The sequence below is a fragment of the Episyrphus balteatus genome, chromosome 4 (assembly GCF_945859705.1).
Source record: "Episyrphus balteatus chromosome 4, idEpiBalt1.1, whole genome shotgun sequence".
NCBI classification, from domain to species: Eukaryota; Metazoa; Arthropoda; class Insecta; order Diptera; family Syrphidae; genus Episyrphus; species Episyrphus balteatus.
The window spans coordinates 16164865-16184444 of record NC_079137.1 but is presented as its reverse complement, the minus strand read 5'-3'; the positions used below and the strand labels follow the sequence as shown (position 1 = coordinate 16184444).

At 30.0% G+C, this 19580-nt stretch overlaps 1 protein-coding gene across 4 annotated transcripts in view; it reads right to left on the bottom strand.

The window, feature by feature from the left end:
- Positions 1-3409: 3409 nt before the first annotated feature.
- Positions 3410-19580, bottom strand: part of LOC129918050 (protein sprint) — a 145730-nt gene continuing 129559 nt past the window's right edge. For 3 of the 4 annotated variants that reach the window (XM_055998374.1, XM_055998373.1, XM_055998372.1), the window contains 2 exons: positions 3939-4759; positions 3410-3870 (listed from right to left, as the gene is read on the bottom strand). In XM_055998374.1, the coding sequence (XP_055854349.1) occupies positions 3538-3870; positions 3939-4759 (1154 nt within the window). In that variant the 3' untranslated portion in view covers positions 3410-3537. Of the gene's footprint in view, positions 3871-3938; positions 4760-10571; positions 12162-19580 lie in introns of those variants that run through there. The other variant, XM_055998377.1, reaches the window with a different exon arrangement.

Below are 19580 nucleotides of genomic sequence, written 5' to 3'. Positions count from 1 at the left end.
TTTTGGTCACAAAATCAATTTGTATACTTTTTTTGCGAACAAATTAGGCTCGCGGGAGTAAAAATTATTTTCAATTTTGCTGTTTTGCAAAAATTGGCCAATTAAGTTAAGCTTAAGTTTTGTTCTTTTTGTTAATCGGGAGCGGGTCAAAATTCTGGTTTTTAAAATACTGTTTTTTCTATTCTGTCTTTCAAAATTCTGATTTTTTAAAATCTGATGTTCAAAAATTCTGCCAGCATGTTTGAACAAAAAAATTCTGCTTATTCAATTTTTTTTAAGTTTTACTTCTTTTGAGGCGTTGGGGAATGAAAATTTACTTTTGGTACCAAAATGTCAAAGGGACAAGTTGCACCATCTTTCCTAACTTTTTTTTTTTCAAAATACATAAACTAACTGTCTTACAACTCACATCATTTATATGTCATTTACAACTAACTAGAAACGATGTTCTGTGATTCAAAACATTCCTTTTCTTATTTATTTTTTTTTTCAATATTAATTTTTATTTAAAAAATAATAAATTTTTATAAATTTATAATTTTTTTAATACATTTTTAACTACTTTTCGAAAATATTTAACTCTTTCTTAATACCTATGTATGTACATATTTTTAAATTTATGGATATGTCAATAAAAATGAATATTTTAATCATTCGCGAGAATGATTTTACAAAATTCTGCAAAAATAAAAAAGCGTGGGAATTTTGTAAAACAGAGTTAAGGTATAACTACAATGGCCACTTTTTGCAAGAAAGGGAAATTTACAAAAGCCAGCAAGTTGTTTTTTCTTTTTCTAGCGCAATTTGTTTTTGGAAAAAACTAAAAACAATTATTGTTTTTCAAACCAAAAAATAAGCTTTTGTTTTAAATATTGCGGTAGAAAGAACTGTCACAAAATGAGTTTTCACTTAATGAAAAAAGCGGCCGTTGTAGTTATAACTCTATATCTATTGATAACTTAAGACTATCTCAAGAAAATAAGATAGATTTCAAGAAAATGTACTGAAAAATGGATAAGAGCTTGCTCACTTTTATTGCATACGAAGAATAGGGTGTCGATATTACACACAAATTTTGCGTAACTTGAAAAAAATAGGAAAGTGAACAAAAGTGGATCTATTTCAGCAAGACAAGGCGTTCCAGTTCACAAACGCATTTGACGACTGCTTTTATATTTTTGCTTTGCTTGGATATTTTTGCCTTTTTTTGCATTACTAGGATTTATAAGAATATTTTTTTTGATATAAACTGCTTCGCTAGAGCCTAGAGCGTCAGTATCGCCTTTCGCATTAATATTTCTCGTGCCTTCTGCCAATTACGCAAATAAAGACACTATGTATGAGGAAAAAAATAAAAAAAATTTTTTTTTTGAAAAAATATGTTTCTACTTATATACATTTGAAAAGAAGTAAAATTAATCAAAAATAACAATTCGAAACTATTAATTTTTAACAGTTGCAAAATCAAAAATAACAATTCGAAACTATTAATTTTTAACAGTTGCAAAAGTCGAAGGTTGATTTATTATTTTATTTTTCACTAAACACTTCAATCAATACTTGTTTTTAAAACCCATGGCGATTCTACGAGTATTACCCTCTGAAGTGACAGCGACTTATTGTGAGTTTTCTAAATAATTTCATTATTTTCTAATATAAAGTTCGCTGCTCAGCTCTTTTGTTTAAACGAGGCCAAGTAACTATGGATGATAAACATTTTTTTTCTCTGAAAACCCGTTCTTTTACATTCAATTTGCAACAATTTTTCTTCTACCCTGTGGAAACGTTTATATTTTTTTTTAACAACAATAACAGGGCAAGGTTTTATAATAATAAACCAGTGTCAAACCATGCGAATTTTTTCTGTAATATACATACATATGAAGTCAATTTTTGAGAAAATTGTTTCTACCACTTAAAGTTCTACCTCGCTCTCATATTTGTTTTTTAAATAATTAGGGCAATATTTTGATATCATTAAGTTTATGAAATTTAAACAAAATTTTTGACAAAAATTGTTTTTGTTCACAAAAATTTTATTTTAAAAAACAAAGCAGAAACAGCGGCCAAAGAGGTCAAAGTATTTTTAGATACATACCTTTGAAACAAAAGACTATCAAAATTGTAGCTATTTTTAGCTTAATCCACTACCTATATATAATATGTGTGATGTGTGTATTCTGTTTTCATATACGCAATTTCAGTGCCTTTAGTTTTAGATCCAACTTAAACCGCATAATTTGAAACTTACTTTGACCCACGGTTCTACATGATATTGATCAGTAGACTTTGTTACTTGAGACTTCTAAAAATTATTTACACATTACACTGTTATTAAAATAGATTTATCATTAAAATAAAATAAATAAAAAAATCGTATATGTTTGTAATAAGTGTTTTTTTTTTGCATTTACTCAGTTTATAAAATACTAAAACAGTTTTAACTTAAAAATGAATTTAATAAAAAATATATATTATATTATAAAATAAGAATTTATATAAATGAAATGAAAAATAATTACAAGGTGCACATTTTACAAAACAGAAGAAAAACAAAATACAAAATAGGTAAAAAGAAGAAAGTAAAACTATAACAAAAACCCTTTGGGAATTTGATTGTCCGAATTCAATGCATTTAATCAACCATTTCAAAATCCCTAATTGGCCACATCAGCAGTCAAAAATGCAGCTGACCAATCAAAGAAAACAATTGTAAAAATTTCAAACTAGCATTGAATTCGGTACAGAGCATTTTGAAAAACTTGTTTGTTAATAGACAAAAAAAATCAATAAAATTGAAACAACACCAATACCTTCTTTGTTTTTGTACATAATACAATTAAAATAAGACTTTATTAAGTGAATTAATAGTTTATATTATAGATTATACAAATTTCAATTTTATATCATAAACTTTATTGTTAGATGATTGTTTTATTTTCTTTTGTTTTTAATTTTAATTAAAGATTATGTTTGTTTACATGTAAATTTGAGTAAAGTTTTTTTTTACATTTATTTTGTTGTTGTTGTTGGTCTGTCGTTATGCATAAATATTTTAATAATATATTATTAATTAAGAACGTATGATTAAATATTTATGAGTTTGTGTGTATGTGTTTTAAATGAATGAGTGTGTATGCAATTTAAGGATATATTTTGTATATATTTATTTTGTAACTTGTATATATTTACTTAATATAATCGAGCAAATCTCCAAAAAATATTCTTTTAAATGTCCTTTTAGTTTGTATTGTTGATTTTTTTTAAATACTGATTTATTAGTACGAAAAAATATCCTTTAAGAATAAGTTTATATCCTTAGGTTTACGTTAAGTATGAAGATAGTGATTACAAGAGAAAGAAGTAAAAGTATTTAATGTTAGTCATGGAAATCGATGATGAAAATAGATTGAATGGAAAAATATATATTTAAAATAAAAAAAAAATAAAACAAAACACTTAAAACTATACACAATGAATAAAAGTACTACATTCTAAGGATTGCCAGTGTTTGTCCTTGCGGATTGGTTGTGAACTTCAAGCGTACGATGGTTGGGCAGCTGTAGGCCATGCGATTTTGGCGTCAATTCTCTTGTATGCCAACATGCAGTGTTTTCCCTTGGCAGCTAGACGAATGTCCTGGGGACACTCAACATCAGTGAGTAGGGTCTCCTCACCGTCGACCAACTTAAAGAGGGCATAATCTTGGGGATTGGTAATGCGGGCTTTGTGTGCAATAATGCGGCAAACTTCTCGAGTTGTTGTATGAGGTCGTACGGGAAGAGTTCGTGTTTGAAGAGAGCCGTTGCATTCATCTGGGATAATCACACGGAGGACTGACGAACAAGCTGGTAATGATGATGAACGCCACTGTATAAAAAAAAAAGAAAACAAAATTAAGACCCGAATTTCAAACATTAATCTTTTATTAAACTTACGTCCAAGGATCCAGTTCCCTCGTTATCTGAGGCCATAAAACTCTTCAAAACATGAACAGCACTGCATAAAGCAGTCAGATAATATCCGGCTTCTCCATTTAACAAAGCTGGTTGCAGTAATCCCCACATAAATTCCGCTTCGATTTCGGCTCCCACAAAGCCACATTTGGCCACAACAAATACTAGAATTGGCAAGAAATCATCGGCTCCCAATTGTTGTCCCCGTGGACAACCTGTTGCATCGAAAATCGACGATATAATACACAAGAACAAGTCTAACTTTTCTAGTGGCAGTTCAGCCTCTTGGAGGCGAAGTAAAAGATTTGAGATTTGGTGCAAGGCAGATGATGTGGGTGGTGCCACAGCTTGCCTTATACCAAAATCAGTTGCACTACGGCCGCAGGCGTATTTAACATTCTGCGCCAACAGTTGAATATCCTCTGTGCGTGTGTAGTAATCGACAAACATACCATAGAGGTGTTCACGCAATGGCAACACAACCAATTGATGCATCACAGTTTCGAGTATGGCGTCCAAATTGAGAAACTCATCGGACTTGAGACGTGACCTAGCACTTTCGACCTCTTGATGGAATTTACCCTCGCCATGTTTAACAAGGTAGTTCTTCATTCCGTTCATAAATTGACGCATATTTCGCATCACAACTTGTGGAGCTGCCTCGCGAGATTCTTTTGTGCATGAGATGAAGTTCTCGATGTTTTGAGCAAATGTTGATTTATTATCACTGGCTAATTGAAGGGTATAGCAACGGACCGAATCACCAGGTCCACCAACTGGGTTGACTTTGTTTCGTGGATGACCTTTAAAGAAATAGAAAAACGATTAGATTTTAATTTTGTAAAGATAGGTATTTTTTTTTTTGTGATAATAAGTTACATTCAAAGAAAAAATCATTAATCATTGTTGGACTTTTTTTTATTTAAATCCTCTACTAGAAGATTTGTTAGAATATTTTGGTTTCCATTTATTCTTTTGTTGTTTAATTGAACAAGAATATGAATGTTTTTTTGTTTAAGATCCGGAAAACAAGTATAAAACAAGACTGAAAGTACGATTTTTACGCAATTCTTAACCTTTTAAGGCACCAGAATTAACCAGCTCTTTCGATTTAGTTTTCTATTTGGCTTTTCCCAATAGTACAAGTTCAGTGTACTCTATTCTTTAATTTTTTTTTATTTCTACTATTGTACCCTGAAAACGATTTAGTATATCAATAATCCCATGCTCAAGACTTCAACATGGTGAATATAAAACATTTGATAGCTTCATATAGAAAATAATACACCATTCGGTGCCTTTCTCACGCATGAGTGCTTCAATCATATGAAACATCAAACATGTGCATTATGTAAGTATTAATAGCTTTGCTCTGATTAGATTATATCGAACCAAATATGTACCCACATAAGTACACTGGGAAGCCACGTTCTAGTGGATAGTTTGTCTTTGGCTTAATCGAGTGTAGGTGACAAATATTAGTTACAAGACAATAAACTTAGCTAGAAAATACACTCTGTTCCACATGATTTGTGTTAGGTAAGAAGACTTTAGGTCAAGATAATATCACATCGGATGGAGAAGTATTTTCTGACGAAATAAAGTTAAACTTGGACGAACTAGACGGCTGTTTTAAAGGATACTTCATCAATTATGCAAGCTATATCAACAATTTTTATCATTATTATATCCAATTGGAATTTTCGAATCGTTTTTTAAAACATTTACACTATTTAATTAAGACCATAACATTTCTTTCCTAGGGTTCAATTGAACTCAAATACTGATTTTTGAGGTTGCTGATGAACGCAATTCTGGGCAAAATAATTGTACCTACTTGTAATAAGGATTGCAAAAATAAAAAAGAAAAGAAATGGATTAGGATCTAAAAAGCGGACCCTTTCATAATTTAAAATGGTTTTCCAAGATTAGCGAATAGGTATGTAAGTTAAAAAATATGTTTAAATTTAAAATATCTACGCGTTGCTATTCAAGTGAAACTGAATGTAATTAAATGCAATATAACAACAAAACTGAAGTATGTAATTGCTTTGAAGAAATATGTTCTTTCAATACTATCATATACATAGTGTTTTTACGAAGTTTTATATATTACGTCAATTTTTTAATTTTCCACCCTCCCCCAACATTTCTATGGGCTCCAATAGTTATTTCTTAGTTCTTTTAAGAAATTTGAATAGAGTCGTGTTTGTTATTTTTAGGGTCAGTTTCTTACAATTATTTAAGTGTTATTGATGTTTCAAGATGAGAATTCTTTTAAGCAACTTATACGTATACCTTTAAGCAAACTTAATGGTATCGGAGTTAAGTTCAAGTTAACTTTGATACATATTTTTCAAATAAAAGTGATTCTTAATATTAATATTTTGTGGTTGTATTGCTTCCTTTAATATTCAAATAAAAACGCCATTTATTTTTAATTTGCCAATATATTTCGAGGTATGAAAAAATAATAAAAATAATTTTTATTTTAAGTGGAGCGATTGAATATAATACAATTTTAGATTTCAAGTGACCTCAACTCCAACAAAGATAATGATGAATGTAAAAAAAAACTAATGAAGTAGGTTTCCAAAATCACCACGTAAGCCAAAATTCTAAATGACTTTTTCGTTCCGCAATTGAAACACCTGGGTGTGGTCAAACTCACAAATAATAATGAAATTTGAATGATTTGTGTAAACTATAAACTAAATTTATGATTAAAACATAAAAATAAATAAAATTTCCTTCGTCATACGAGTGAAAAAACAACTTAGATATTTGGATAACACTGGTCAACAAAATTGAACTTTTTTTTTGCCACAAGAACGCAGATATACTTTTCTAGGGGTTTTTGATGTGCTGAACTCGAATCTTAAGTCAGAAAAATTTGATTGGCCTCTGTTTTTGAGATATTACCGTTATAAAATGCTAAAAAACGTCATTTTGGCTGTTTTCGAGCTACTGTTTTTATGTGGGGTAATTCACTATAAACAAATTTGTAACGGTGATTATATGAACAGATAAATTTTCCCGATATCTCTTTTATTGCTCGAGATATCTTAAGTTTCAGTTAATAAGCCAAGGAGAAACTAAATTTAACTTAAAGTTTAAGTCACTGGTCATAAAATGTTTGCCACAAGAACCAAAATATACTTATCTAGAGGTTTTTGGGTTGCTGAACTCGAATCTGCAATCAGAAAAATTCTATTAGCCTCCGTTCTTGAAATATAACCGTTATAAAAAAAACCTATTTTTTGCATTTTATAACGGTAATATTTTAAGAACGGCGGCTAATAGAATTTTGCAGATTCGAGTTCAGCAACCCAAAAACCTCTAGAAAAGTTTATTTTAGTTCTTGTGGCAAAAAAAGTTCAATTTGGTAGGCCAGTGCTCTTTCTGAGTCAAAGACCGCTACATAAATTTTTAATATCTCGGGCAGTAAAAGAGACATCGGAAAGATTTAAACATTTTTTGGAAGTATCAAACCAGTTCTTATAGACACCGTTACAAATGTATTCAAATTGAATTACCCCACATAAAAACATAACCTCGAAAACAGCCAAAATGACGTATTTTTGCATTTTCTAACGGTAATATTTCAAAAACGAAGGCCAATACAAATTTTCTGACTTCAGATTCAAGTTCAGCACATCAAAAACCTATAGAAAAGTATATTTTGGTTCTTCTGGCAAAAACCTTGTTGACCAGTGTAATTAAGGCGCAGGGACATAAGTCCCCGGGACACAAGTCCCGAATTTTTTTTTCAGGATCAATGTCCCACTTTACTGGGTCATAAGTCCCGAATCCAATTCGGGAATTATGTCCCACCCTACTGAGACAAAAGTCCTGAATTTTTTAGTTGAAAATGGGACATAAGTCCCGAATAGAGTAAAAACTATTTTACATACATATTTTTACTATAAATGCTTATACAGGTACTAAGTAATTCATAAGATTATTTTTTGGTGCCATGAAATAGGACGCCCAAATGTAATAAGGAAGTCTTTCGTAAATTTGCATAATTTTAATTTTCAAAAGAGAAATGAAGCCATTTTTCAACATTTGGCTTTATTTCTTTTTCACGTCAATATATTTTCAGAAAAAAAAACGAATGTGCCTCGTTGCGGTTTATTAAAGCGAAATAATACTAATATGATTTTTATATCATTCCAACTTTTCAAAGAATAAGTTTTATTTATTATTTGTCTTACTTCAGTTTGATAAGGAAAAAAATAGAACTCAAACTTTAAAGAGAATATTTTGCCAGTTTAATGTTTGTTGCAAAGATATGCTTGTGTTATAACTCGATAAACGCGAAGCGGAAAAAAATTTCTCAGATTCGAATCTCTTTAATTTGCACAACCCAAACGCGAAGCGGAAAAAAATTTTGCCCACGGGAGAATCCATTTTGAGGTGTGGAAATAAAAATTCGCGTTTGGGTTGTGCAAATTAAAGAGATTCGAATCTGAGAAATTTTTTTCCGCTTCACCCTGGTAAGAACTCATATCGGTTATCATATCACAAATTTCAATTATTAAACTTTCACTTTATACATTTGTTTATATTTTGTCACGATGCAATTTCGACTATCTAACCAATAAATTTGCAAACTTTTCTTTTGTTTTCCAACAGCTTGTAACCGTACCTTACATTGGAGTTAGTAGGTACTACGAAAAAAATATCCTAAGAACAATATCGGCTCTATTATTTCGTCAGCTATAGTCTTAAATAGTCTCTTTAGATATATTTATGCAAACAAAAAATACGTGGGACATAAGTCCCGAAAATTTTTTTCGGGACTAATGTCTCAGTAGGGTGGGACATAATTCCCGAATTGGATTCGGGACTTATGACCCAGTAAAGTGGGACATTAGTCCCGAAAAAAAAATTCGGGACTTATGTCCCTGCGCCTGTAATTAAAGGATTATGACATTATTATGTCATCCGAAGCTTTTACATAAATAAGATTCGTAACAAAAAATTTATGTTTGGCTACAGCGCAGCGTTGTAAAAAATCATTTTCTTTTTTATAAATTTGTTTTCCATTACAAATTAAAAAAAAAAAATTTATTGCAACTAAAAGAAATCCATAAAAATAAATAATTATTGCAAAAAAAATATTTTGCATAAAAAAAATGTCATTGCAAATTAAAAAAAATTCTGCATTGAAAAAAGAATTCAATGCATATGCATTACCTAAATTTGATTTTTTTTTATATTCGTTGAATTCCTTACAATAGGTACTGACTATTTGACCATACATTTCATGAACTATAAACAGTCAAAATTGTAAGAAATTCGACGATTATTAAAAAAAAACAGTATTAAATGCACACACTTTGCATTGATTTCTGTTTTCAATTTAGAAATTATTTTTACTGCAAATGTTTTTCGTTTGCTATGACATTTAAAAAAAAAATTGTGCTTGCAATCATTTTTTTTTTATTTGCAATAAATAAATATATTTTTTTTTAATTTCAAATGCATTTTTGTAATTGATGTTTTTATAACAATGTTTGGTTATGCCTTTAACAACCCTTCTCTATAAAAATCAGATAGGTACATTTTAAGTTAACAAATAATGACGCAGAAAAAGACCATAATTTAGCAAAACTCGATAAAAAAATAAATAAATAGTAATACCTAAACTAAACATCTAACTTCTAAACTTAAAATTAGCTTAGAAGCAGTTCACCTATAACTAAATCGATTTTAAAATTAAAGAACTTTTTTAATTTGGAAGTTAGATGTACGTTTTATTTTTTGTTAAAATGGAGTTTTCACTAAATTCGGGTCTATTACCAGGGCCCACTTTCTTTTTTATCATCATTTGTAACGACTGCTTACACATTTTAAATAACTTTTTGTTCTACTCAAATTAAATTTTCATATTCAGGTTGCTTTTCAAGTTGTACCTACACAAAATGTCGAAAAGTCACAAAAAGAGTTGAAAGTATTTGTCTTTTTAGAAACGACCATTTATTTATAACTTATCCAAAGATTTTGAATCATATCAATACCTACTATGTTATTATAGGTAATAACCACAAAAAAAATTACAAATTTAAATTTTTTTTAATGATACTTTCGACTGAAAACTATAGTGTACATTTTTCAAAAAAAAAAAAAAATAATAGGTAATAGTAATAATAAAACATACAAATAATAATAATTGTCTTCATTTTAAAAGTAGTTCTTATTGCTTATTTGTTTAAGGCAAATTCAAACTAAATGGCATTTAAGAATGTTTGTTCCTAGTTCTGAAATAAATTTAGGGCCTTGCTATTTCTTAAAAATACAATTCAGGAAAAGTCTAAAGAATCGTGATAAACAAGACAAATAAAATGATTGTTGCATTGATAATGAAAACTCCATCAAACAAGATAAATAGAACAAGGTTTTCTATTTCTTTTCTGTAAATATTCTAATCCAAATATTTAAATGCATTAAGTACATAGTTACTTCACACATAAACAGTAACAAATAAATATCGCGCAAGAATATAAATTTTCTGTTCAAATTGCAAATATTTTCTTACAACAAACAAAGATAAAGATAACTTATCTACTTGCATTTGCATATGTAATTCCCTCTCGACTATATTCTTACCAGAAATTATATTCCACAGAAACTGCAAGATCTTCTTCAAGATCACCAACCATCTCCTTTGTTGCCCGTAATCCTCTTCTGCGCACTCGGCCACAACATATTTCGAACAATACTTTTTACTATATTTCACTTCATAGCCTTGAACTTCAACTATATGTTTTATACACAAAACGATGTTTCCACATTCGTCAAGACGAAAAAACTGCTTAATATCATAAGCATCAATTGTCATCATAGTGGATGTCGTCTCATCATTTATCACTTCAATGTCACGACTTATGTTAGCACATTGTTGTTCTAATGCACCCATTATCGAGTGGGAGATAGCTTCGGTCTTGTATAAAGCCCGAGCAACCTGACAGTCTTTTTGATGGGCACCCGAAGTCCCTGATTTCAATATCCCATCTGCTATGGGTTTTTTCTTTTTTTTTCTTCGCGTAGGCTTACAATCACTATTAACTTTTGGTATGCAAATACCAGTCTCGATTCTCGCTCCAAAAAATATTCCGCTAAATCGCCGCTGTCGTCGAACGCACTGTTGTTCCAATGCAACTGCTGCAATCAGCTGATCTTGAGTCATCTCCGGCTCAGACTCTCTATCATCACTCTTTTCCTCATTTTCATTTGCACACAATAACGGTTGTGTTTTCGAATGAATCAATTCCTCTTCGAAATCTGCCGAAAAGAAATTATCGGTGATGCGTTGGGGATGTTCAACGATCTCCCACTCGGACATCATTTGGAGAAAGTACTCTTCCTCTTTGTAGTGTCGAACATGATCGGGATCATGGAAAAAATCTTCCGGATCAACAAGTTCGAGTTTGCTGGTACACAACGACGCCAACATTGTCGGACTGTCTCGGTCAGTGTCAGTCGACTGTTGGTTGTGCGAACAACAATGCTTGCGATCACAAGATCCATCGTTGCAACGGCTATTTGGGTTCGCGCGCTTTGCCTTTGACAACTTTCTGAACCAGCTCATGATTTATATGGAAACGATTTTTGCCCGATAGCACAAATGTTCGAAATCGAAAGTTTCTCATCGGCACTTGCAGCGCACAGAGCTGAGTCTTTGCTATGATAACTATGGGCGATAGTATCAGTGAACTTTTTGCGGGGTTTTTTCACACATTCGGATATTAAAGTTCGGATGTTGATGAAAAATAACATAAAAAAAAAAATTAAAATAATAACAAGCGACAACGAACAAACGGACGACTGTGGTGAGTTTTCCGCAACAAAAACCACACTGATCGAATTCGTGTTTTACTTATCGCGTCTAGAGCACATCTACTTCTGAACTGGCTGCTAGCTCTCTCGCGAGGGTATACTTCAATGCGAGACGAAGAAAAATAGTTTATAGAGGGATAGTGTAAATATTTAGTTTTGAAGATAACAACAATGATCTACATGAGGTTCTTCTAGGCAGAGCGTTGAGTGATATACGTACAAGTCTATGCTATGAATGACGAACGCTAGTGTTTGGTACCTGACAATAGTCTAGGAGGTAAAAATGTTTCGCAGTAATGATGTGTTACATCGGAAGTGATTCGAAATTTAAACAAAACCTTGTAATTTAATATTCTTTCAAACTTATGTTTCCTTGTTTAGAAACTTGCTCAATTTATCTTCTCAAAAATGCACCAATATAGAAGGTAAAACAAAGAAATTGAACATTATGTTAAGACAGAAAAAGGTGTGTAGATCTTTTACCACCCTTAATTCCAAACTATAATAGTGAAGTATGTGTTAGTAAAAACACACAAATCCATAAGAGTGAGTGACCATATGCAGTTCGTCAAGCATGAACAAATATACTATCTGAATCGCCCTCGCATATAAAAATTTGACAGCTGTGACTGAAAATGAGCAAAAGGGGGGATGAAGTTTAATGCATTTTCAACCTAATTCAACAAAGGATAGAGGTTATTTTAGCTACCTATGAACAAATTTTTTTTGATGATATCGATTTCGGAAACATGCAACGACGAAACCTAAGGGTAGGTTATATCAATTAAATAATTGTCAGTTACAACTTCGGAAAGACTTTAGAATATTTGGTCACAGTTTCAGTTGATATAGTTCATTCAATCGAAAGTTTCAAATGCAGAGTTTTGGTGGAATTTTGGTTCCATTTGGAAAGTTCCATTGTTTCGGGCCCTACAATTGAACACATGAATTGATATTATTTTTCGAAGTCATGACCATATATTTTTATACCTTTTATCTATTAGAGGAGAGCGGGGCAAATTATGATTTTTGACGATACCTATACCAAATGAAAATGATATTGACAGAAAAGGGCCCATTTCGGTTGCTACACAAAATCTCTTTGAACTAAAAATTTTACCAATTCGTTAGGCGGAATTTAATTTTGATTAAAGGAAGTAAAAGTGTAGTAGGTATATACATATCTACGCTGAAAAAAAACTCTCACAGTATCACAAAGCCGTGATACTTCACATTTTTGCATGAAGAAATTGTAATAGATAAGAAAAAGTAAGGGAAGATCGGATTTTTTGTAAAGTTTAATTTATAAAAAAAAAATGAGGAATATACCTAATGCATACAGACTGGTTAGCAACAAAATTATAAAATTGAAAGAAATTCATAAAATTGAATGAATTCAAGGTTCTGGGACAGTGTCACATTTTGAGCTATAGTTATTCTAATGCCAGTATAGAAAAAAATTTAATTAATTTAATTAATTATTTAATTTGTTTATGTATTATTTAATTTGTGTATATGCATTATTAATGAAATTTTCTTTTTTTATATTAGAAAGTGGAAGCATTTTGTCATAAATTTTTTAATTTAAAATACCTTCATATAATTTGCAACACAACTCACCAGGCTATACATGTAACATACAACATGTAAACAGACCAATCTACAAAAAATGGACAACACTAACGTCTAATATTCATTATATACATATGTATGTATGTAGGAATAGGTAGGTACAACAAAAATTATACCTACATAATGTTGTACCTACAATTAGGTAGTTTCCTTCAGTGGTTGCGGAAATGCACAACTCGATTTAATGATATTGTTTGATGGAGCTCGCCAGTTGTATTCTATCGTTAAAAAAAAAATTCACTTTTTAAATAATTTAAGATAAAAAGTTGTATGCATTTGTTGATTTAATCGTAAAAGACAGACAGGTCAATTACATTAATTCTTTTCTTATCTGTATATCTCAATAGGATCAATATTGACATTTTTTTTAACAGAAGATAAAAAACACAATAAATAAAATCTATGGACTCGAAAAGAATGAAGCATGATATATTTTATCATGTATGACATTAAATTTTATGATTATGGAATAAAAAAACGAAATTCTATGGGATTCTTTTGTATCGCCTTTTGATGGTGTTGTCTTTATTTTTTTAGATGAACTTAACAAGTATCTTTGTATGACTGCTTCTTAATACGTATTTTCAAATCATTTTAGATGTAAGGTATTAAATATGATGCCATACAACACATCAATCACATAGCCGAAACACAAGAGTTAAACAAAAAATTCGTTAACCAAAACCGATCTGTGGTTCTAAATATGGCCGATTTCATGAATATATCCTCCTATCCGCATAATTTTTTTCTTTGTCTGTACTCAACCCCTTAATACGATCCCTTCTTCAAATGTTTCATCTAGCTCTTACACTTCAGTCTAGGCCCTTAAAATCATATACAAATTTCCCATTTTAAGACGATATAGAAATTTAGATACTAGTTAATAGATTTTAAAATAACTATCAGCAAATTTAAAAATAAAAAAATAAACAAAAACACACATAGCTTTTGAAAACTTTTTGAAATCATTTTCATTTAAATTATTCAAACCACTTAAAACCTTGAGTTTGAACTTTGAATTATAAGTGCAAAAACGTGTGCGTTCCCAATCATAATGTCGTAGTTTCTATTTATAGCCCTTCATAATAAACAACAGTAATGTTGTTTTTTTTTAAGAAAAAAAAATGTATGGAATTTCTTTAATTAAGGGATTTACATGCAGTTTTTGTGTTCTTTCCAGCAATAACTCTGATATAAAAACTGGAACGAGTATGTAAGGGGTGATAACTGAAAGTTTATTATAATATAATTGTTTACTTAATTTTATGTTGGCGTTATGCTTATGAATCATGAGGTGAATGCTGATATAAAATTTTAAGAAAAATTAAGATATTTTGGTTGTGTTTAATTATAATCGATACTGCGCAGAAAAAAATTATTGATGTGTACCTAAAGTGTAAACATCTTCTTCGACGAAAAAGGAAGCAGAGACTTTTAGAATATTATACTGCCCATTGTGTAGGTATTATGCGGATAGAATTATGACGGAGTGTATAAGTTTACGTTTTCCTTTCTCTTGGTGCCTGCATATACATTTTTGTTCAATGTTAATATCTGGGAATCCTACTGCGGATAGCTTTAACAAAATAACACGTCTATTATTGCTTGTTTATATCCAAGCAATGAAACTTGTTCTTTTTAAATAATTTAAGTATCAACTGAAAATTTTACCTTCTTACATTGATTCACAGTTCAAGTCCGGTTGCCATTTTGGTAAAATTCGTCCTTACTGAAGGATATTTAACTATTAGAATTATACAGCCAATACAGCCAATAGAGTACAATTTTGAATACCTGACGGACACTAAAAGTGAATGGTTTAAGTAAACAACAAAAGACTAAACACCATTGTTTGCAACATTTTTATTTCAGCAGAAGAAAGGATTATCTAAATACAAGATTCAGGTAGTCTACCCGCAACTTTAAACTTATATACAGCACCACGATTTACCCACGTGATAATCCTTAAATTTCCTTTTATCCTCTATTTTTTTTTTTTGTTAATCTTTGTCAGCACCTTTTACTAGGACACGCGCTGTAATAAAACAGTGAATGTATTTAGGTACTTTATATTCAAATATTTCTAACTGTTTTAGAAAAAGGTAGGTACGGCATTTATGACTCCATAAAATTTTGCAGTTTGGAAATTTTTTAAAACACATTTCCAATGTCTGATGCAATATTCTCGCCATGTTTCAGTAATATTTCACTTAATGTTTGAGTAGTAATAATTTCGATTTGATTTTAAAGCAACATTCTCAATTGTAAAATTTGACACACCTATAGTTTAAGAGAATGATAATTCTTTTCAATAATTGAATTTAAATACCTGCTTAAAGAAAATGCCTTTAACCAAAATGTTTATATTGATTTGTTTTTCAGTTTAATTGCGTCTTGGAATTTCTATCAAATGGTTTAAACTATTTCTTGTAACGCAAGTGTTTAGATCATTGTTTATTGAATTTATAAACTATTATTCATCTTTAGCAAATCTTAAGCGATTTTGATTTTATTAGATAAAAAACAACTTTATTTATGGGAGTTGTTGTAAAATAATTAATTCCATAATTTAATAAATAAAAGAGCAACCTTTTTTTGGGAAAAACATGTTCACAGCTTAAAATATTAGTTACATATGTGTAGACGATTTTCACCAACACGTGTCAAACCATAAACATTGACCTTCTGGAAGAATGAAATAATTAATTGTCTACTTCAAACTGTGTATTGTATGTTATGTGTATGATTGTTACTTCATCTAAAGGCTAGTCAAATATGTTCTACTGAACCGAAACATTCAACGCATTGTGCTTTTGTTCTGCATCTATTACCTTCAGAAAATGTCGGCAGAGTAACATTTAATTTCTTTGATGAAAAAAAAGGTTACAGCTTGAACAATTGGGAGTCCAAAAATGGAAACATGAAGTGATTAAGATAAAAAGATGTTGGGTTTGGAAATTAGCGTTTTTTCTTTCTGGTTACATTTATACATTTTTATATATTTTAGAACGACATGATTTTGTTTGTGTTTTCAAAATGGTATACACATTAAAACAAAATAAACTTAAAATAGAAAGATAATTACAATAAAAATTCAAAGAAGCAGAAGTCTGTAGAGTAAAAATTAAACAACTAACAGATATTTTGTTGTTTGTTTATCTTGATTCTGAGCAAAACACTTTATTTTTATTTTATTTTTTGTTTTGCAGAACCCTATTGTTTGACTTTAAATAATATTGTTATATCTTAAAATCTAATTTTAACCTTAAAAATGTTGTAAAAATAATAAATTACCATTTATTTTAATTTGAAGTTAGAAATCCCGACAAACAATTTTGGTTCTATAAAGCTTTACAGATGCAATTGTTGCTTCTGGGATGGTACTCTTTTTCAAAACATCAAAAGATGCAGGAAAAAGGTGAACATTCAATCAAAAACCGTTATAATTCAAAATAGTTTTCACCATTTTCAGTAAAGGTTATTGTTCTTTAGGACACCCTGTATGAGATATTCAGTATAATAATGGTTAAAGGAGTTCTGTTTCAAAAACTAAAACGTTGTTTTCGATTTCGACAAAATTGGTAATTTTCTAGAGGATTTTAGGATCCAATAATTGTTTGCGAATCATAGTTTCTTATCAAAATTAGTCTTAGGAGCTGACATCAATAAGGACTGAAAAATTCGGGTTTTTTTTGCATTTTTCTTATTTTTGAAAATGTTGCGTTAGACATTTGTGTCCGAAAACTCATGTTTTTGGACATAGTTTTAACCAACTAAAACTATGCTAAAATTCAGAAAAACCAGATTTTACCCATGACCGTCGCGAAATTTTCTAATTTTGTATTACAAAAAATTTTAGTTTTGACATTATTTAACTATTTAACTATTTAACTATTTTCTAAGTTTTAAAATCCTATAGATAAATTATATTTCGGGAAGAAATAAAAGCTGGGGTCGAATCACGGCACACGATTTCGATCATAAGTTAACTTTTTGACTATTGCTGTCTCTATTTAATCAGTAGAAAATGATAGGGATATATAGCGACCATACTTTAACGAACGTATTCCCTGTTTTAATTTAAACTTATATTCTAGAAACACAAAAAAAAAAACAGAAGAAATAAAACTGTAATATTAAAAACTTCACTGTCCCTATACAAACTGGTAAAATAAAGTAGCTACGTTCATAATTTTGTATCAGAAAAACAGGCATTTTCTTTACGTCCCATGAATAACATTTGATACATAGAAGTTTTCTGCACCGTATTTCCATTGTCCATGAATCATATATGATCATAAATATGAAAAATATTCTACGTCCCTACATAAATTGATTCAAAATCTTCTCTACGTGCAAACTTTTTTTGTGGTAGACAATATTGCGACTGACTCAGATATGAGGCAAAATGTTTTTTTTTTACCATTAGTAATTTTGTTGCTTTGTTAAAAAAAAGTTTTACTTTGTGTTTACATATGATTCATGGACGTAGTTAGTGTTCATATCATATGAACACGTCCTATGAATAAAATATGATTATTGACCAAAAACGATATAAGATGATTGTTATAGTTGGTCTCATTAAAAATGATTATACACTTTAAGAACATGTAATCAAAATACTCAATTTAGATTAGATTGAAATGATCAGGTCGTCTATTAATCCAGTCAAATAAGGGTTTAACCTAGGAATCAATGCTAATAGAAATTTTGTTTGCTCAATACCTACGTTTTGGCATTCTATAACATACCTCAAAAGTCTAGAAAAATCTCATGTCCGCAACTTTCTTGGTTTCTATCTTTATTTGGATATTCTATAACTTATGTCAAAAATCTAAAAAATCTCATGTCCTCAAGTCCTAATTTTCCTGGTTTGAAGATAATGTGCTTTGTTTGGTTGACATATAAAAACTAAAATTTTTTGGTAGATGGTCTGCCCGACAAAAATGTTTTGAGAATTAAGCCTTAACTACATTGGCTCAAAAAGTGAAAAAGTACAAAAGTGAAAATTTTCAAACGCATTTTTGTATAGTTTTTCGGGCTAGAAAATTAAAACAAATGATGCAGAAAGCTTATTTTTTGGTGTAAAAAACAAATTGTATACTCTTTTTCACAAAACAATTTCGCTAAGCTAAGCAGAAAAAAAATATTTTCACTTTTGGCTCAAAAAGTGGTGTATGTAGTTAAGCCTTTAATGTGTGAGAGAAATTTTCGTATATACAAAAAAATCTTATTGAGGAAAAATGCGTTTTCTTAAATATATTTCAATTTTGACTGCAGTCATATTTAGGGGCTGTATAAACCTACAAAAGGATATTAAAATTATTTCTCAAATATATCCGTTTTTAAAAATACATGTTCATGAATCACATATGCTTCATGGACGCTGTAAACGCCGTACACAAAATAATTTATGTTCAAAAGGACGTGATATTGATGTTTTTTTCCAAGCAAGAACGTAGAGATGTTTTTCTACAAGTTTATATAGGGACGTAGAATAATATTCTTTTAGTAATAATGTTGAATCATATATGATTCATGAACGTAGGAAACATGGGAAAAATACAATTCATGAATCATAAATGATTCATTGGACAGTGAAGTTGTTAAATTAACAAATTTATTGACATTATTTGATAACCTGAAGGTTCAATTCGTGAGAACTTCCTTCCTTCTTTTAGATTAGACAAAATAAAAAAGAATATACCTAACAAATATTAAATAAAATACTCCAAGAAATCAACCGATAAGCAGGATAATCTTAATGAGTACTTGCAAGAAAAATGTGTAAATATTTTCATTAAAAGAAAAAAAAAAAAAACAATAAAAGTCTGGGTATGCACCGCACGCGTTTCATAAGAAGCGTGCGAACTTTGAATGGCGCCAAGCGGTGATAATATTCGTATTTTTTCTTCTATTGTCATACATACTATTGTCTATAATAATATTATTGGTCTCTGCATTAATTTTATCAATGAACGGAGCCAGACGACACATACCAAAGGCTTTATCATGAAGAACAACATCCTTGGCATCATTAGAGTTATAGTTTTCTTTATTTCATCTTCTCTGTTTGCTAAAATATCCCATTTTAATGACAAATAATAAATGTGTCATGATTTGTTGTGATTGATTTTTATCAACTAT